The 16,548-nt window shown below is 36.1% G+C and overlaps 1 protein-coding gene across 3 annotated transcripts in view; it reads left to right on the top strand.

Annotated features, from left to right (window-relative positions):
* LOC106867543 (DNA-directed RNA polymerases I, II, and III subunit RPABC3) overlaps positions 1 to 16,548 on the top strand; it is a 353,525-nt gene that overhangs the window by 202,978 nt on the left and 133,999 nt on the right. For 2 of the 3 annotated variants that reach the window (XM_052975249.1, XM_052975248.1), the window contains exon 3: positions 10,697 to 10,871. In XM_052975249.1, the coding sequence (XP_052831209.1) occupies positions 10,697 to 10,871 (175 nt within the window). Of the gene's footprint in view, positions 1 to 10,696; positions 10,872 to 12,069; positions 12,740 to 16,548 lie in introns of those variants that run through there. The other variant, XM_052975250.1, reaches the window with a different exon arrangement.

The following is a 16,548-nucleotide window of genomic DNA, read 5'->3' on the forward strand; positions in this document are numbered from 1 at the left end:
CGTTGTGATGTTTATTGAGTGAAAACACCTAAAGCTTCATGAGGCTCCAGCAGGGGATGGTGGCGAACCCTGCTGTACTCTTCCACCACAACTTTCTCTCACTCTTACTTCCTGTTTCTGTTGTGCCTGTAATTCAAAGGACTAGCCTTGTCACACTCTGTGTCACGCTGAATCTCCCCGAGAACTACGTTAAGAGTACACGTGTCTGTGGAGTGCTCAGCCACTTGCACGTTAATTTCATGAGCAGGCTGTTCCGTTGATTGGATCAACTGGAACCCTCGACGTCGTAAGTGACGGAGTGCCAACAACAACAACAAACAACAACATTTCCAGAGTGAATTCATATGGATAACCAGGCATGGTTAGTACAGTGAATATTGAACTTTGCAATAGTTGTGAGAGCGGAATATTATTTTGTTTGCTGTGTAAGGAAGCAGTTCATTTTCTAAAACCTGAGAGAGAGAGAGATTTCTTTATACATAGAACTAATATTCCATATCTTTTGGAGCTTTATACATATATGAAGTATGGCACCCACAAAATATGCAGAAAATAAAGAGGGCATCTCCAACATTCATTTACCTGATAAAGATAACAGCCAGATATGCCTCAACTTGCATCACCATCTTACAAATGAGACATTTCAGATAATCCTTGGTATATTATATAAGAAAATAAAGGAAGGATGGTTAAAAAACAATTAGCTTTGTTCATTGGTTTACTGGATTACAGCTGAGTTGGGGTTAAATGACAACAAATACGATACTCAAAACTAACTATTATAACTATAGTGAGCCAACAAAGCAGTCTTTGTGTGGTTTCTTAACCTGCTAGAAATTGCAGGCAATTCTTTCCCCAATTTTAACAACTTGAAAAAATAAAGTATCAGATAATGTAGATAGTAGACGGCGGTGGTGGTTGGAACATTTTTGATCATAGAATGCTCTATTAGGACTCCCCTGCATCTAAATACAAACAAGATAGAGATATACATATACAGGCTTGTGCATCTTTCTATTTGATTGGCAGATTTTCAGTCACCAATAGTTTATTGTCGTTAGTCAATTATCATGTTGTCTCCCTCATCTGTTGCTTCTACTCCTACAACAATGACCACTGTTCTCCTGAATATGATAACTGTACTGTATACACCACCACCACCACTCCCTCCTTCATGGAACACTTAATTGTGCCTCATCGTCCCCGAACACCTACTGTCTCTTGTAATCATAGACACCAAGACTACACAGCCCCTGCAATTTATAATTCTTTGTATCTCTGTCTCTGACATTACATCTCTTTTTATTTGTAGCTCCCCTTCATCACTTCTCTCATCCTCTCTATCTCTTTCAAACACTTCCCTTCTCTCTCTTTCTCTCTCTCTCTCATTCACACACATACACATAAAGAAAAACTAGAATACAGTCCTTCCAATAACTTCCACATCTTCACAGTTATATAAATATTTAACAACATAATTATAACATAATTATACAGAACATGAGAATTACATTTTCAAGAATATTTTTGAAATATGAAATCCCAATCATAGGCGCGTGCGTGCACACAAACACACACACACACACAGTTGAAATTTACAGAAAACAAAAGATAAAGACAGGTGTAGGAACAACAAGCAGGTGTATTAGTTTAATGCTCGGAAAAATGGAAAAGGATTAAGAGTTAAAAAATGGAAGAAGAATGAAAAAAAAATGGTGAGAGAAAGAATGTGATGCACACACATTTACATTATAAGAATTTAGAAAATTTCAGAGATAGGAAGTAACTTTTTTTTTTTTTATAGGTGAGCTCAAAGTAAATAAAGCTATCAGTTACAGCATATAGAATATTGGTTAAAATATTGTACATGTTATGATTTATAGTTTTATCCACTTTGGCTTCCACTATTGAAAATTGTATGCATGTGCACACACACACACGCACGCACGCACGCACGCACGCACGCACGCACGCACGCACGCACGCACGCACGCACGCACGCGCGCGCGAAATGGTAAAAAACAATGCACAGAGTTAGATAAATGAAAAATACAGGACTGGAAAAGGATGGAAAATATAAAGTGAAAGACAAATGAAGAGGTGTGCAAATATGCTAGTGGAAAAAGCAAGAGAGAACCTAGCATCTCAATTGATATACTTTATCAAATAGAAGCAAAGTATTAAGAGAGCAAGTGAAAAATAAAAACAATATGTGATACATAATTTATGATGTCTGTTTACAAGGCAGGTTTCGTGTAAAATGGAAGTTAGGTAGTGGGATAGGAAGACTGGGAATAGAAACTCAATCTGAGTGGCAGTGGGTGTAGGTGGAGAGGGAGGAGTGAAGAGAGAAAAAGAGAGAGTGAATAAGTGGAGAGAGAGAGAGGAGATGGGAAGAGGTCAGTAACAAGGGAGGTAAAGGATTAGTAAGGGAGGGAATGTGAGATTAGGAGTGGGATACTCATGATACTAGTGTTTGTGCGTAGTGAAGTGTAGTTAATTTTTAAATGTGCAATGTTTTTATTGTGTAGGAAATAAATATCATTTGCTGTGTATCAAGGAATATGAAGTACTTGTATCTAGATATGCAAGTCATTGTTACAATACATTATGTCCAGCTAAGTATGTAAATGCACATGCATACAAGTATCCACTAAGAAAATTTGTGTTGAGGAGCAAAAATACCTAAAATTTTGGGCATTTACTCTTCTTCAAAGCTAAATAAAGACTACATAGAAGTGTTGTTTGCCTTGGTCACAGAAATGTGAATGAAAAATTCTGTAAGATTGTGGAAAAAGCCTGTGATAGTTGGTGTGAGTAGCATGTGAGGTAAAGAATTGGGAAGGAAGTAAAGAGTATGAAAGAGTTACTAGAGGAGGAGGCCAAAGTTTGTAAGAAACTGAAGATCAATTGAAATAGGAGATAGGTGATGAGGGCCAAGTCAAATGAGGTGAAAATTAGTATCAAGAGCATAGGGCAAAGAAAAGAGAGAAGAGAGGGGTAAAGGTACACGCACAATAACATAGACGTAGGAGGATTAGGAGAAAGGGAATGATAGAGGAAATGGACAGTGTGTTGAGAATGTAAAGAATTAAGAGGCAGTAAGGACTGATCATAATTGTAAAGAAAATGTGCATGTGTGTACATGTTTTTTCAAATGTTGTAAACAAAGTTTGTAAAGGAAGTGGGAAAGAGTACTTAATACATGGTGCTAAATTTAAACTAAATTCTTTTTCTCATCATCTGCATAATTTGACATCTGTATTCCATGCTGACATAGGCTGGACAGTTTGACAGGATTTTACAAATCCAAGGACACCTTTGTGCTCCAATGTCTGCTTAGGCATGGTTTCTCTGGCTGGATGATCTTCCTAACACTTTATAGCATGTGCTGAGTGCTTTTTTCAGGGTACCAGTACTACTGAGATCACCGTGCAGCTTGCCAGACTAAAAATCTCCTTTGGCTGAGTGGGGCTACAACAAGGAGTTAGTTCTATGATAGGAAATGAGAAGTATTAAAGTATGAGAGAAGGAACTAGAACGGAACAGGTTTCTTGTTGTTGAGGGGCTATATTGTTACAAGCATCATAGAAGATAAGATGGGAATGATCTGGGTGAAGCTGGAAAAAGATAAAAATAGTGGTGAGGTTTCAGGAGGACCCTCAAGAAACAAGGTGAGTTGAAGTGAATGGGAACAGAATAAGGAATGTGGGTGGGTAGGGGTTGCAAGAATATGGGAGAGTGATAGATGGTTAGGGATGGGAAATAGGTGCAGGGGTGAAAATATGATGGAGAATCAGTGTAGAGACTGGATAGAGTTGAAGAGTGGATGTAGTGAATGAATAGTGGATAAGGGGTGGTAGGGATGATACAGATAGGTTAAGGGAGAGCGAGTGAGCTGGGTAGGTTGCAAGAGTATGAAGGGAGAAGCAGGCATAGCGTATAGAAAGAGTGAGAGATGTATGGAGGAGAGATAATGTAGTGGCTCTGGAGGGTCATCAGTACTTGAATTTTAGATTATAGCAATTGTTCTGGTGACTCATTCTGTGTTTTAAGATGGTTTTATATACATTCAAGTGAACTTATTCCCCTGTGTGTGTATTGTTTTTATTGATTATTTATTATGTATTATCGTATTTGAGTGTTATCTTCTAGATTATCATCATTTTGTCACTTTTCATTAGTCAGTTCATCAATTGGTTGATTCTGTTATTATATTTGGTTTCTCTCATTCACTTTTGTGGGTTAATTTGTTGGTCATTTTGTTGGGGTCTACATGGACTCTAGCTGTTTATCTGATGCTGTTAAATGTTATCCTTTGATATGCTGTTTTTTTTTGTTTGTTTTATTTAGTCATCTAAATTGTCATTTGTCTTCATTGGTTAATTTGTTGCTCACCAAGTAGTTTATTTGGTTGATTCACTTTATTGTACCCTGTTACTCTAATTTATTATTCTGTTAAGTTTTGCATTATCACTGCAAGTGTCCCATCCGATGTCATTAAATTTTATTCTGCTATGCTGGTTTTCATTTCATTTGTTTCCTTGAAGTTGTTCTGATTTATATTGTCGATGCTGAGAGTGTAATTAAATGATATTTTGTGGTATATTGTTATTTTCTCCTTACAGTTCATTGGGTGTTGAGTTTTGGGGTCTGTGCAATATTCTGTTTTTCATTCCGTTGATTATCATTGTGTCTCTTCTGCTAGTGAGCCTTCAGATATTGAGTCTGTTTGAAATTTATTCCACTTCTTAAAAAAGAATTTGTTTTGGTGTCTGCAATGTGATTTTATTTCATTCCTTCTGTTAAACAAACATATCTGTGGTGTAATTATATTTTAGTCTACTGGGATGCCCAGGGGGGAAAATATTGAAGCTATTTACATAAAGGGAGGCTCTATTATTGTCTAGTTTATATCTTCATTTCTCCCCTTTATGTACCAAATTTTGCTTCAATTAAGATGTTGCTTTGCTTCTGTATTTATTGCAAGGGAAAGGCATGTATGGTGTGTATCCAACTTTGAACATTCTGCTTATGCTTCAATAATAATTTCTTTTATCAGTGTTTCTCCAATATCCACTTAACTATCACATACACATGATGGACTTTAGTTTCTACTTAGCAATTGCAATCAGAAGGCTTTAGTTAGCACAAAGCAATAATACAAGACACTTGCCCAAGATACTGTGCAGTGGGGAATCCAAAATTGCAGTTAGGATGCAAACTCCCTAAACACATACTCACGGCTGCACCTTAAATAACTTCTGTTTGACCCATGCTTATTATTGTTATTAAAGCTGCAAGCTGACAGAATCTTTAGCATGCTGGGCAAAATGTATAGTGGCATTTCGTCTGTTTATGTTCTTAGTTCAAATTCCGCCAAGGTTGACTTTGCCTTTCATCTTTTTGGGGTTGATAAATTAAGTACCAGTGAAATACTGGGGTCGATGTAATCAACTAGTGCCCTCCCCAAAATTCCAGGCCTTGTGCCTTTAGTTGAAAAGATTATTATTATTATTATTATTATTATTATTATTATTATCATTATTATTATTATTATTATTATTATTATTATTATTATTATTATTATTATTATTATTATGGTGGCAAACTGGCAGAATCGTTAGCATGCTGGGCAAAATACTTAGTGGCATTTCATCCGTCTTTATGTTCTGAATCCAAATTCTACCAAGGTCAACTTTGCCTTTCATCCTTTCAGGGTTGATGAAATAAGTACCAGTGAAACACTGGGGTCAATGTAATTGACTTATCCCCTCCCACAAAATTTCAGGCTTTGTGCCTATTGCAGTGAGGATTATTACTATTATTATTATTTCCACTTTGCTGAACCTCTGTATTGAAAAGCCTACGCAGAGACTATTGCAAAGATTTGAAAAGGTGTTATTATTATTTAATGTCAGTTGAAGTCTGAAAAGAGCTTTGAGCAATGATTTTCTAGCAATGACCATTGTATCTTTCTATTCAGATATAATGCTTGTAAAACTGTGTTATTCAATGTGTTCATCCATTTTTTTTTTTTAAAGATTGCATTGTTCGAGTCGGCAATATGGCTGCTATTTCTAGCAAGTTGAATGGCCTGTCTCTCTCATTAGACTGTTATGGTTGTTATAATGATTGTGTTTTTTTTTCTTCTTTTTTCTTAATGGGATTTTTGATACAATCTGTCAAAAATGTTTAAGTGATTCTAAAATAATCTTTTTCATAATTGTGTTTAGTTTTATAATAAGTTTTCTAAAAGGGTGAGGAAAGGTCATTGTGGTGGGGAGGTTCACTAAAATTTAAACAGTACTCTACCAGGTCTTTCTTAAATTTTATTTTATTTCGGTGTCTCTGATGTTAATTACAATAGCTGGTATGCGCATGTGTTAAAATAGTCTGTTCGGCTAAATCTGATTTGCTGAGTGAAAGTGGTGTTTTACCTGGTTTATTTATAGAATGTACATTTTAAAGAACAGTTTGTATTCTTTTAAAATGTTATTGATTATACACCAAAATAATTTGTTCCAGAAGGGAGAGGAAGCAAGCAGTCACACCATAGATATAATTGAAACAGAGAAGATGATACTCTGAGAAAATTTTATATATATGTATATATATACACACACTTTGGTGCAGCATAGAAAGACAAAGCATGTGCTATATAACTTGTACACTGTAACAGAAATTCAATTTTAAAATATTTGCCTCACTGCACGTGTCAAGGTACACCATCTCCACCAACCTTGGACAGGAGAAATCCTCTGTATGATAGATCAATATGTACCCAAATCTCACTGTTTTAACTCTTTGGCATTGACATTGCTTTGTTACATGTTATACTTATGTATCATTCACATTGTTTTGAATTAGGTATGCATCATCTTGTATCGAGATTTCAATGATGTGATTGTTTATTTTTAGTAAGACATCGGAGGGTAGGTGTGAAAGGCCAAATCTGGTCAGTTAGAACATAAAACAGGTAGAATATTTGAATCAGTTGTGGCCAGTTTAAGTGCTAAGGAGTTAAATAAGGAAAGAGTATATTGGATAATGTTGTCCAAGAATTACTCCTGGAAAGGTAGGGTGGTCACAGCTGGAATTACTTTCTTCATGAGTTTGTTTCATGAAAGTTGAGAACTGAGACCTAAAAAAACAACATATTTCCTTGAAATCCTCCATATTTTTATTTTTGCACAAAGTCTTCTTCCAAGTCAAGAAATCAAATAATCAGTCCTAAGTAACCTTGAATCTTTGAATTCTTTGAACAGAATTTTGATCAGAAGTAGTCTAGCCATGGCCATAACATTTTTTTCGAAGTATACCTAGGACAATGTTATTGAATATGTCCTTTCCTTTCTCAAGACAGTAACTTGTCATTTGAGGGGAGATTTGACTGTAAATTCTAGTAATTGAATGGCTTCTTCTTCTTCTTCTTCTTCTTCTTCTTCTTCTTCTTCTTCTTCTTCTTCTTCTTCTTCTTCTTCTTCTTCTTCTTCTTCTTCTTCTTCTTCTTCTTCTTCTTCTTCTTCTTCTTCTTCTTCTTCTTCTTCTTCTTCTTCTTCTTCTTCTTCTTCTTCTTTTTCTTCTTCTTCTTCTTCTTCTTCTTCTTCTTCTTCTTCTTCTTCTTCTTCACCACACCATACTAATTCATTCCACTTTGTAAACGTTTTGTTCTTACTATTCATTGACACAGACCACATCAATAGTTTCTTCACATCATACTGTCTCCCTGTCATCTAATGTGTGTTTTGGATTCTTCACTGTGTTGGTTTGTTTGTTTTTGATAAGAAAGCTATAATCGATGTTTGTTATTTGTCATTGTTGGAGTTCCATATTTTGCCTGAATCTAAAGTTTCTCTTGATATTTCTTGTTCTTAACATTGATACTTACATTGATACTTATCTTAACATGATAATTACCAAAATACAAATGACCATCTATTTGTCCTCCCCTTGTGAAACTTCCATCCCATTAATCCACTCTTTGTACCCTCTCTTATGTCCACCTTGTACCTTTAGATGTTCAGGCATCCCATCGCCACCATCTGTATCTTCTTTCCAGCTACTCCTGCTCACCCTTGTATAATGTGAGTAAGCCTTGTATCTCCACCATAGCAAGACACCTGGACTTGTCCCTCTAGCACACTTTAGCCTCTCAACATCTGGCTTTGAACTATTGTTCCCCCTCCCCTTGCTCAAATACTTCCCTTCCATTTAGTTGGAGGGGAGTCTTCAACTTTCCTTCTTTGTGTTCCCTCTTTTTTTTATTTTGTCATGCTTGCTATGTGGTAACCTCACTAGAGTCAGTTGCATGAGAAAAAAACAAAACAAAACAAAAACCCCAGTACACTCTGTAAAGGGGTTGATATTAGAAAGGGCTTCCGGATGTAAAAAACCATGTCAAAGCTGACATTGGAACTTGATGCAGCCCTGCCTCCACCAGATCCTACCAAACTATTCAACCTATACCAGTATGGAAAACGGATGTTAAACGGTGATGATGATGACTCATGTATAAGTCATACTCCATATTTTGCACAGAAAAGTATGTAAACACTTTTATAATAGATATCTACATGATAGATGAGTCAACAAAACTAAGAGAGCTTTTCTAGTTATGATACATGTCTACTATTATTAGTGGAGTTAGACAAATAAAGTTCACAAAATGTGGCTGTGTGGTTAAGAATCTTGCTTACCATGTCTTGGTTTTAGTCCCAATGTGTTGCACCTTGGGCAAGTGACTTCCACTTTAGCCATGGGCTGACTAAAGCCTTATGAGTGGATTTGGTAAATAGAAACTGAGAGAAGTTTATTGTGTGTGTGTGTGTGTGTGTGTGTGTTTGTTTGCCACCACTGTTTGACTATTGATGTTGGTTTGTTTATGTCCCCATAACTAAGGAGGCTAGAAATACATATTACATAACCCAAAAGTATATTATGATATCATAGAAGTCAGGAAATCATTTTTATGGTTAAATAAAATTGTGAAATTATGAATTATCTTCTTTCACTTGTTTCAGTCACTGGACTGTAGCTATGCTGGGGCACCATCTTGAAGGAGTAAGTCAGCTAAATTACCCCCAGTCCTATTTTTTTCTTGTTTTAAGGTCTGGTACTTATTCTATCAATCTCATTTTACCGAATAGCTAAATTAGTGGGATGTAAACAAACCAACACCTACTGTCAAGCAGTGGTGGGGACTAATGCAAACATAAAAACACACACACACGCACCTTAACTTATGACCGAGTTCTGTCCTGACTGACAGGTTGTAAGTTGATCTGGTCGTCTGTCGGATTTATATTTTTCGATGTTATTTTCATTCAAATGCAACTGATGCTTGAAAGTGATTGGGTGAGAGACAGTGGCAGGCAGTGGATTCCTGGGTCTAAGGAAGGCCTGCGTTGCCAGATACTGCCATAGTTATTATACGTGCAGCTGCCCAACATCCAAAAACTGATTTTTTATTTATTTTTTATTTATTTTCTGTGGTCATAAGTCACATAGGTTGTAAGTTGAGAATGTGTGTGTGTGTGTGTGTGTGTGTGTGTGTGTATATATATATATATCACCATCATCATTTAATGTCCGTTTTCCAAGCTGGCATGGATTGGATGGTTTGACTGAAAACTGGTAAGCTGGGGAGCTGCATCAGGTCCAATCTGATTTGGCATGGTTTCTACAACTGGATGCCCTTCCTGATACTAACCAGCCCTGAGAGTGTAGTGGGTGCTTCTTATGTGCCACTTATGAAACACCAGTATTGGCCATGACTATGATCTCACTTAGATAGATGGATGGATGGACGGACAGACGGACACAAAATTGGGTTCTTTCGGTTTCTGTCTACCAAATCCACTTTGGCCAGCCCAGAGCTATAGCAGAAGACACTTTCACATGGTGCTGTGCAGTGGGACTGAATCCAGGACCCTGTGGTTGGAAAGGAAACTTTTTACCACACAGCCACTCTTTATAAAAAAAGATTATGATGCACATCTTAAAATCCAGTTGAAAGCCATCAAATTCAGATTTGTCATCAGTGTCCTCTCATTTCTGTTGTTCATATTTCATCTCTATCCTATGATTCTATGTTTCATCTCTCTGTCCTTTGTCATCTTGGGAATATGTACCTAAATAGTCATCTTTTGTTCAATTCATGTCATTTTATATTCCTCTCTCTAGGAAATTCTTTTTCACCATCTCAGCTGGAATATGATTTCAGCTATTCTTCACTCATTATGTTACAAGAGACAAGTTTAGCTTCATAGAGTTATCACTTTTGGTCAGTTCCTTATGGTTTAAAGACATCCAAATCATCTACATCAGACATGTCTTATTCTTCGATGGCTTACTGGGTGCCTCACTCAAATTTTGTATGTAAGATGTGAGTCTGGCTGGTGTCATAGCTTATTCAAGAGACCAGACCATGAATATTTTTTCCTAGTTTAGTGTACTGTAATTTATTCAGTGTGGCTGCACCCATATGAAATATGCACTCACAGGGCTTAGTATTTATAGTAATGGTTGGGACAAAGACAAAGTCATGCACAAAAAAATGTGATTTACATATGAGTAAATAAGGTAATTATGTATTTATAAATTACTGTTTCTTAATTCAATGTGTTGGTCTTATATCTTTGGATTTTCCCTTAACACATTTTCATTATTCTTTTTGCTTTTTGTTTTGCAACAGGTGACAAGTTTCGGATGGTGATAGCTACAACTTTACGTGAAGATGGCTATCCTGATGATGGGGAATATTCCCCTGTTGATAGTGGCCCAACCCGAGCAGACAGCTTTGAATATGTTATGTATGGAAAGGTTTATAAATTGGAAGGCGATGACAGCGGTGCTGACTCTGGAAGACTGTGAGTAAACATACTTTTATTACTGATTTTTGTTTGAAAAACTCTCATGGTGTATCTAATTAAGCTAGCTTTTAAACTGACATGATCAATACTGTGTATTGCAACACCAGCTTGTGGTTGGTAGATTCATTCCTACTGTTGACTGTCTACAAATGTGTACCTCGGTCTATCCTGTTGTGGTGGGGTGGGGGCGTGATAAAGTATTATTTCTTTCAGGAATAAATATGGATGCAGACATGGCTGCATGGTAAAGAAGTACACTTCACAACCAGAAGGTTTTAGGTTCAGTCCACTACTCAGCGTCTTGGGTAGGTGTCTTCTGTCTTAGCTTTGAGTTTACCAAAGCCTTGTGAATGAAATTTGATTGGCAGGAACAGTGCAGAAAGAGGTTGTTGCAGTTCTTGGTTAGCAGACTTAATCAGTTTGTCTTCAGCCAAATTCAGTCTGTTGCAAGAATTCAGGGACAGATTTCTGGTCTGAGCATATCTTCTCTTCCACTAGATTTTGGAGGCCCTGAAAAGGGCTATAAGTGCTGCTGTTACTCCTCTGAATAAACCATTAAAAAAGTAAAAAAAAAGATTGATGTTCTCCCCAGAAGCAGATTCTTCTCTTTTTTATTTCTTTAATTTTTGGTCATAGGTTTTCAGAAAATGACCCCAGTACTTTTGTTGACCTTGGAAAGATGAAAGATAGAGTTGACTTCAGTGAGATTTGAACTTATAACATAAAAAGTAATGGTTCTTCATGTTATGAGTTCAAGTCCTGCCAAAGTCAACTTTGCCTTTCATTCTTCTAGGATACACAATATAAAATATTAGTCAAGTGCTGGGTGTGAGTTTGGGGCTCGCTTTAATTGATTCACCTCTGTATCGAAATTTCAGTTCTTGTATCTCAGTTTGAAATGTCATTATTATTTTTTTTAATATTTGTGAATCTGTGGTTAAAATACTAAAATAATTTGTCTTTTAATGTCAAAATAAGTAAATATTTGTGAATCTGAGGCTAATATTTTGAAGGCAGTGGGTGGATTAACAGAATTGATAGAGTACCAGATAAATTGCCTTGCAGCATTTAACGTGTGTGTGTATTTATATGTAGATGTGTGTATGTGTATATATATATATATATATATATATACATATAATTTAATAGCAGTTGGACTCTACTCCATCTAACCAAAAGTTTTGTTGTATTGTAGGATTAACCTATCTCATCATGTATTTAAGGAAGAGTAATAGAAGACAGGTTCATCCAACAAGCCTATGGAACTTTAAGTTATCTGGAGTGGAGTCAAACTGTTATTTAATAGAATATGTAGCTATTACCAAATGTATTGAGTGCCACTTTCTTTTGTTTGTCCACTTGTATTACACAAACCTACATACATACACATACAACGTTTACTTGTATGCAAACAAACTGAAAGAAACCTTTCCTTTATCTTTTTTTAATTAAATTATATTATATTTTTATTCTCATTTTTATGCATGAATATATATATACACCTTTTATATCAGCCTCACTTTAGTGTATATCCATAAAAGAAAATTTTAAGAAATATTTTGAACAAACACCAAACAATCTCTACCTCCACAAAACAGGAAGTTTCATATCCCTACAGACTAATCAAATTGCTTATGGAATAATGAACACCTAGGGAGAATTTGTGAACATCAAAGTACAAGAGATACAACTTTCTATATCAAGACATGCATAATTCTTGCAATGTTCAAATCCCACAAAAGTCAGCTTTGCCTGTCATCCTTTCAGGGTTGATGAAATGAAGTACCAGTCAACTGCTGGGGTTGACTATAGGTTTATCCCAAATTTTCTGCCTTGTGACTATTATAAAAAAATCATCAATTTTTCTTACGTTTTTGTTTTCTTTCCTTTCCTATATTTCCCTTTTCATTTTTTTTTTCTGAAGTTTTTTATTTTGGTTGTACAGTCTATAATTAGAGTGTTGTTAATGTTTTATTCTTTGCTGAAATAATCAAGATTCTTTATTTATTGACAACTTTAAGGTTAAAATGTCAAAAAAAAATTTTTTTTCTGTTAGCTGGTCTCTGGCCTAAAATATTGATATCTTCTCTCTGTTTAGTCCAATAATCTAAGTTTGTATGTGTGTGTGTGAGAGAGAGAGAGAGATTCTAATCTTCGACCATTTCATTACCATATTTTTAACAAAATACACTGTCTATGGATTTTCTATTAATTTTGAAAATAATTAAAAATTTGGAGGGATTTTGGAGCTAAAAGCTTTGTCATTATTAAGTGGATGTTAGTCTTTGCCAGAGCACCACCTTAAATATTGAACAAATTCATTCTAGTATTTACTTTTAAACCTGGTACATATTCTATTGGCCTCTTTTGCAAGATCACTAAGTTATGGGGATGCAAACAAACCAACACTGGTTATTGAGCAGTGATAGAGGGTACACAAAAATACACACACACACACACACACACACACACACACACACACACACACACACACACAATATGGGTTTCTTTTAGTTTCCATCTACCAAATCCACTCACAAGGCTTTGAAGACACTTACCCAAGGTGCCATGCAGTAGGACTGAACCTGAAACCAAGTGGTTGGGAAACAAGTTTCTTACCACATAGCCATACCTACTTGTAATATAAATCACCAAAAGGCTCTTAAACATAATTAGAGAAGTTTTTTTCTAATTTATAAATGGAAGCATTGAAACACAAGGTTTTGTGTCATGAATCCAGAGGCTAATCCCAGGTGGACTGGTATCAAAAAAAGTTAATGAAGTAAAATAGATACAGAATTGGATGAAATGCTTTGTGATATTTCTTCTAGCTCTTTGCATTCTGAGTTCAAATTCTGCTGGTGTTATCTATGTTTTATATTTTTCCTCGATTAATAAAGTACCAGTCAGGTACATGAAGGCAGTTTAATCAACTGACCCTTTCCCTCAAAAATGCTAGCTCTTTTTCTATATCAGAAATTATTGTTGTTGTTTGTATTCAATTATGTCTCTTTACATACTTTGCATTCAGGGTAGCTTTACCTTTATTGTTGAGGCTGCCTTTAACCCTCTTTTTTCAAGTGTTTAGAAAAAAAGAGGTATTAAGTATGGGTTATAAGACACCAGAACATACAACCCTAAACTTATAAAATATTTGATTGAAACACAGGTGTTGGAAGTGTGGTGAATTCTGATATTTTGTGAGAAGTGGTGAGTCCTGGTGTTTTATGAGGAGAGGTAGCTCCTGGTGTTTTGTGCGAAGAGGTCAGTTTTAGTGTTTTGGAAGAGTTGACTCCTGGTATTTTGTGAAGAGATTGTAAAAGAGGGTTGATTTCTCGTGTTTTGTGAGGGGAGGTGAATCCTAGTGATGTTGAGGATTTGTGATATTGAGAGGTGTATTTTGATGATGATGTACAAATTTAGTTTCTTGAATTTTATAAACTATGTTTTGCTGCTATAGATCACAAGAAGATTTCTGTCTTACTAGTTGTTTTACTTTTCTTTTGTATAAACCTCATATAAATTTGATTACAGTTTGAATAACAACCTACATATTTAGGTGACTTGACAATGACTAACTTAAATGCAAGTGTTTTACAAATTCTGACACTGTCTCCATTCAAACTCTGTCCTGTTGTACAATGTGGCATTAAATACCATCTCAACACTCTCCATCTCAACCCTGACGAAGACATTAAGAAAGGGAAACTATGTGGTCACTTAACTTACTGGAATTAGTAGCTAAATATCTCTCAAATCAACTCCCTCCCATTATCTTGAAATCGACACATATAATAATGTAATTTTACTTACCCCTACAAAGATAGGATGATCAAGGCTGGAATTTCGTTGATTATATATTACTCAGTCAGAGTGGATTTGGAGGTTAAACAACAGCAACAATCTTGGTCATTAACACTAAGTCATTGTCATGTAAAGTTGGACACATTTGGAATCTTAATGGACTCTGTTCAGACATAAAACACTCTCTTTCCCCTCTCTCTCTCTCTCTCTCTCTCTCTCTCTCTCTCTCTCTCTCTTCTCTGAGACATGCACACCCACATGCAGACACCTAATATAATACTCATGTTATATTATAGTAGACAGAATGAAATACTCTGGCAGATGTGGGTACCATAGTGTGTTTGCAGTACTACCCCTGTGTGAACACAGCTGGTGGTATCTGGTTCTGTTTGAGCAATCTCTTCTCATCATAGCCCTACAGTTCTTTCATCACACACACACACACACCTCCCCCATTTTCCACCTTTTCTTTTATCATCATTTTCTATAACCACCACCACCATCTCCATTATGGTTATGATCATACTTCCTATATCTTGCTTTCTAAATACAATGTTAACAGCAATAAAATACCAATGTCAATTACATCAACTGTGTCCACCGTTCTTGTCCTTGACAAACTAACTGACCACACATTTCCAACAAAGAACTGTGTGCACGCATGCATCATCTCACAGCCTCCCACCTCATATCTATTCATCGCATGTGCTGGAAGGGTCATGTCCTCTGTCTCCCGCTAGATCATTCTACCAGGCATTACTCTCATTTGACATAGCAGCTGCGAGCTGGAAGAGGCCTTGTGGCAGACCCTGCACCACATGGCTGGATGTGATTAAGGAAGATATCCTAAGGTTCAATGTCACCTTAGAGGATTCAGTGAGGCTGACATGGGACCACCAGCGATGGAGAGCACTGGAGGACCTGGTCAGCTCTACGCATGATGATGTCTCTGGGACCATTTACCTGGAATGACCCAGCCTCATCAAGCAAGAGCATGAAGCAATCAAAGTGATTTCAATAGTCTAACCCCTTTTTGTACTTAAATTTTTCCGTATTTTTTGTTCTAATCAGTTAATCCTTTTGGTGTCAATACTTATTGATGTTTCTTCATAACACTTTAAGGCCAAACATGTATTTCAGCTTTCAGTTGTCTTGAGATAATCTGTGAACGAAGTTTAAAGGAGTCAAAGAGGAGACTGTTTTTATGAAATAGAAAAAGAAGTGTTATTTAAAATTCTACCAAAGCAGAAGATATAACCTAGATTCAATACACGTATAGGTCCAGACATGATTGTGTGGTAAGAAGCTTGCTTCCCCAGCCACATGGTTCTGGTTTCAGTCCCGCTCTGCGGTATCTTGGGCAAGTGTCTTCTACTACAGCTTTGGTCTGACCAAAGCTATGTGAGTGGATTTGGTAGATAGAAACTGAAAAGAAGTTCATCGTGTTTGTGTGTGTGTCTGTCTATCCGTCCGTGTCCCACATCACTGCTTGATGACCGGTGTTGGTGCGTTTACATCCCTGTAACTGAGTGTTTAGCAAAAGAGACTGATAGAATAAGTACCAGTCATCCAACCAGTCATAAATATTCTTCAAGGCATTGCCGCAGTCTAATGACTGAAACTAGTAAAAGAAAGATCGGAAACAGGGACAACTGACGAAGGGGTATACTCTTTATGTTGCATGTCTCATTTCTCTGTTTGTTTGTTTTTTCGTTGTTTGAAAAAAAGTTTGTTTTCTATGTTTTTGTTTCTCATTGTGATCAACGTTTTTTTGATATCCTGTACCAATATATGCATGTATATATATATATATGTAGGTATGTACATATATGTATGGATATATGCATATATATATATATATATATATATA

The sequence above is a fragment of the Octopus bimaculoides genome, chromosome 20 (assembly GCF_001194135.2).
Source record: "Octopus bimaculoides isolate UCB-OBI-ISO-001 chromosome 20, ASM119413v2, whole genome shotgun sequence".
Classification (NCBI taxonomy): domain Eukaryota; kingdom Metazoa; phylum Mollusca; class Cephalopoda; order Octopoda; family Octopodidae; genus Octopus; species Octopus bimaculoides.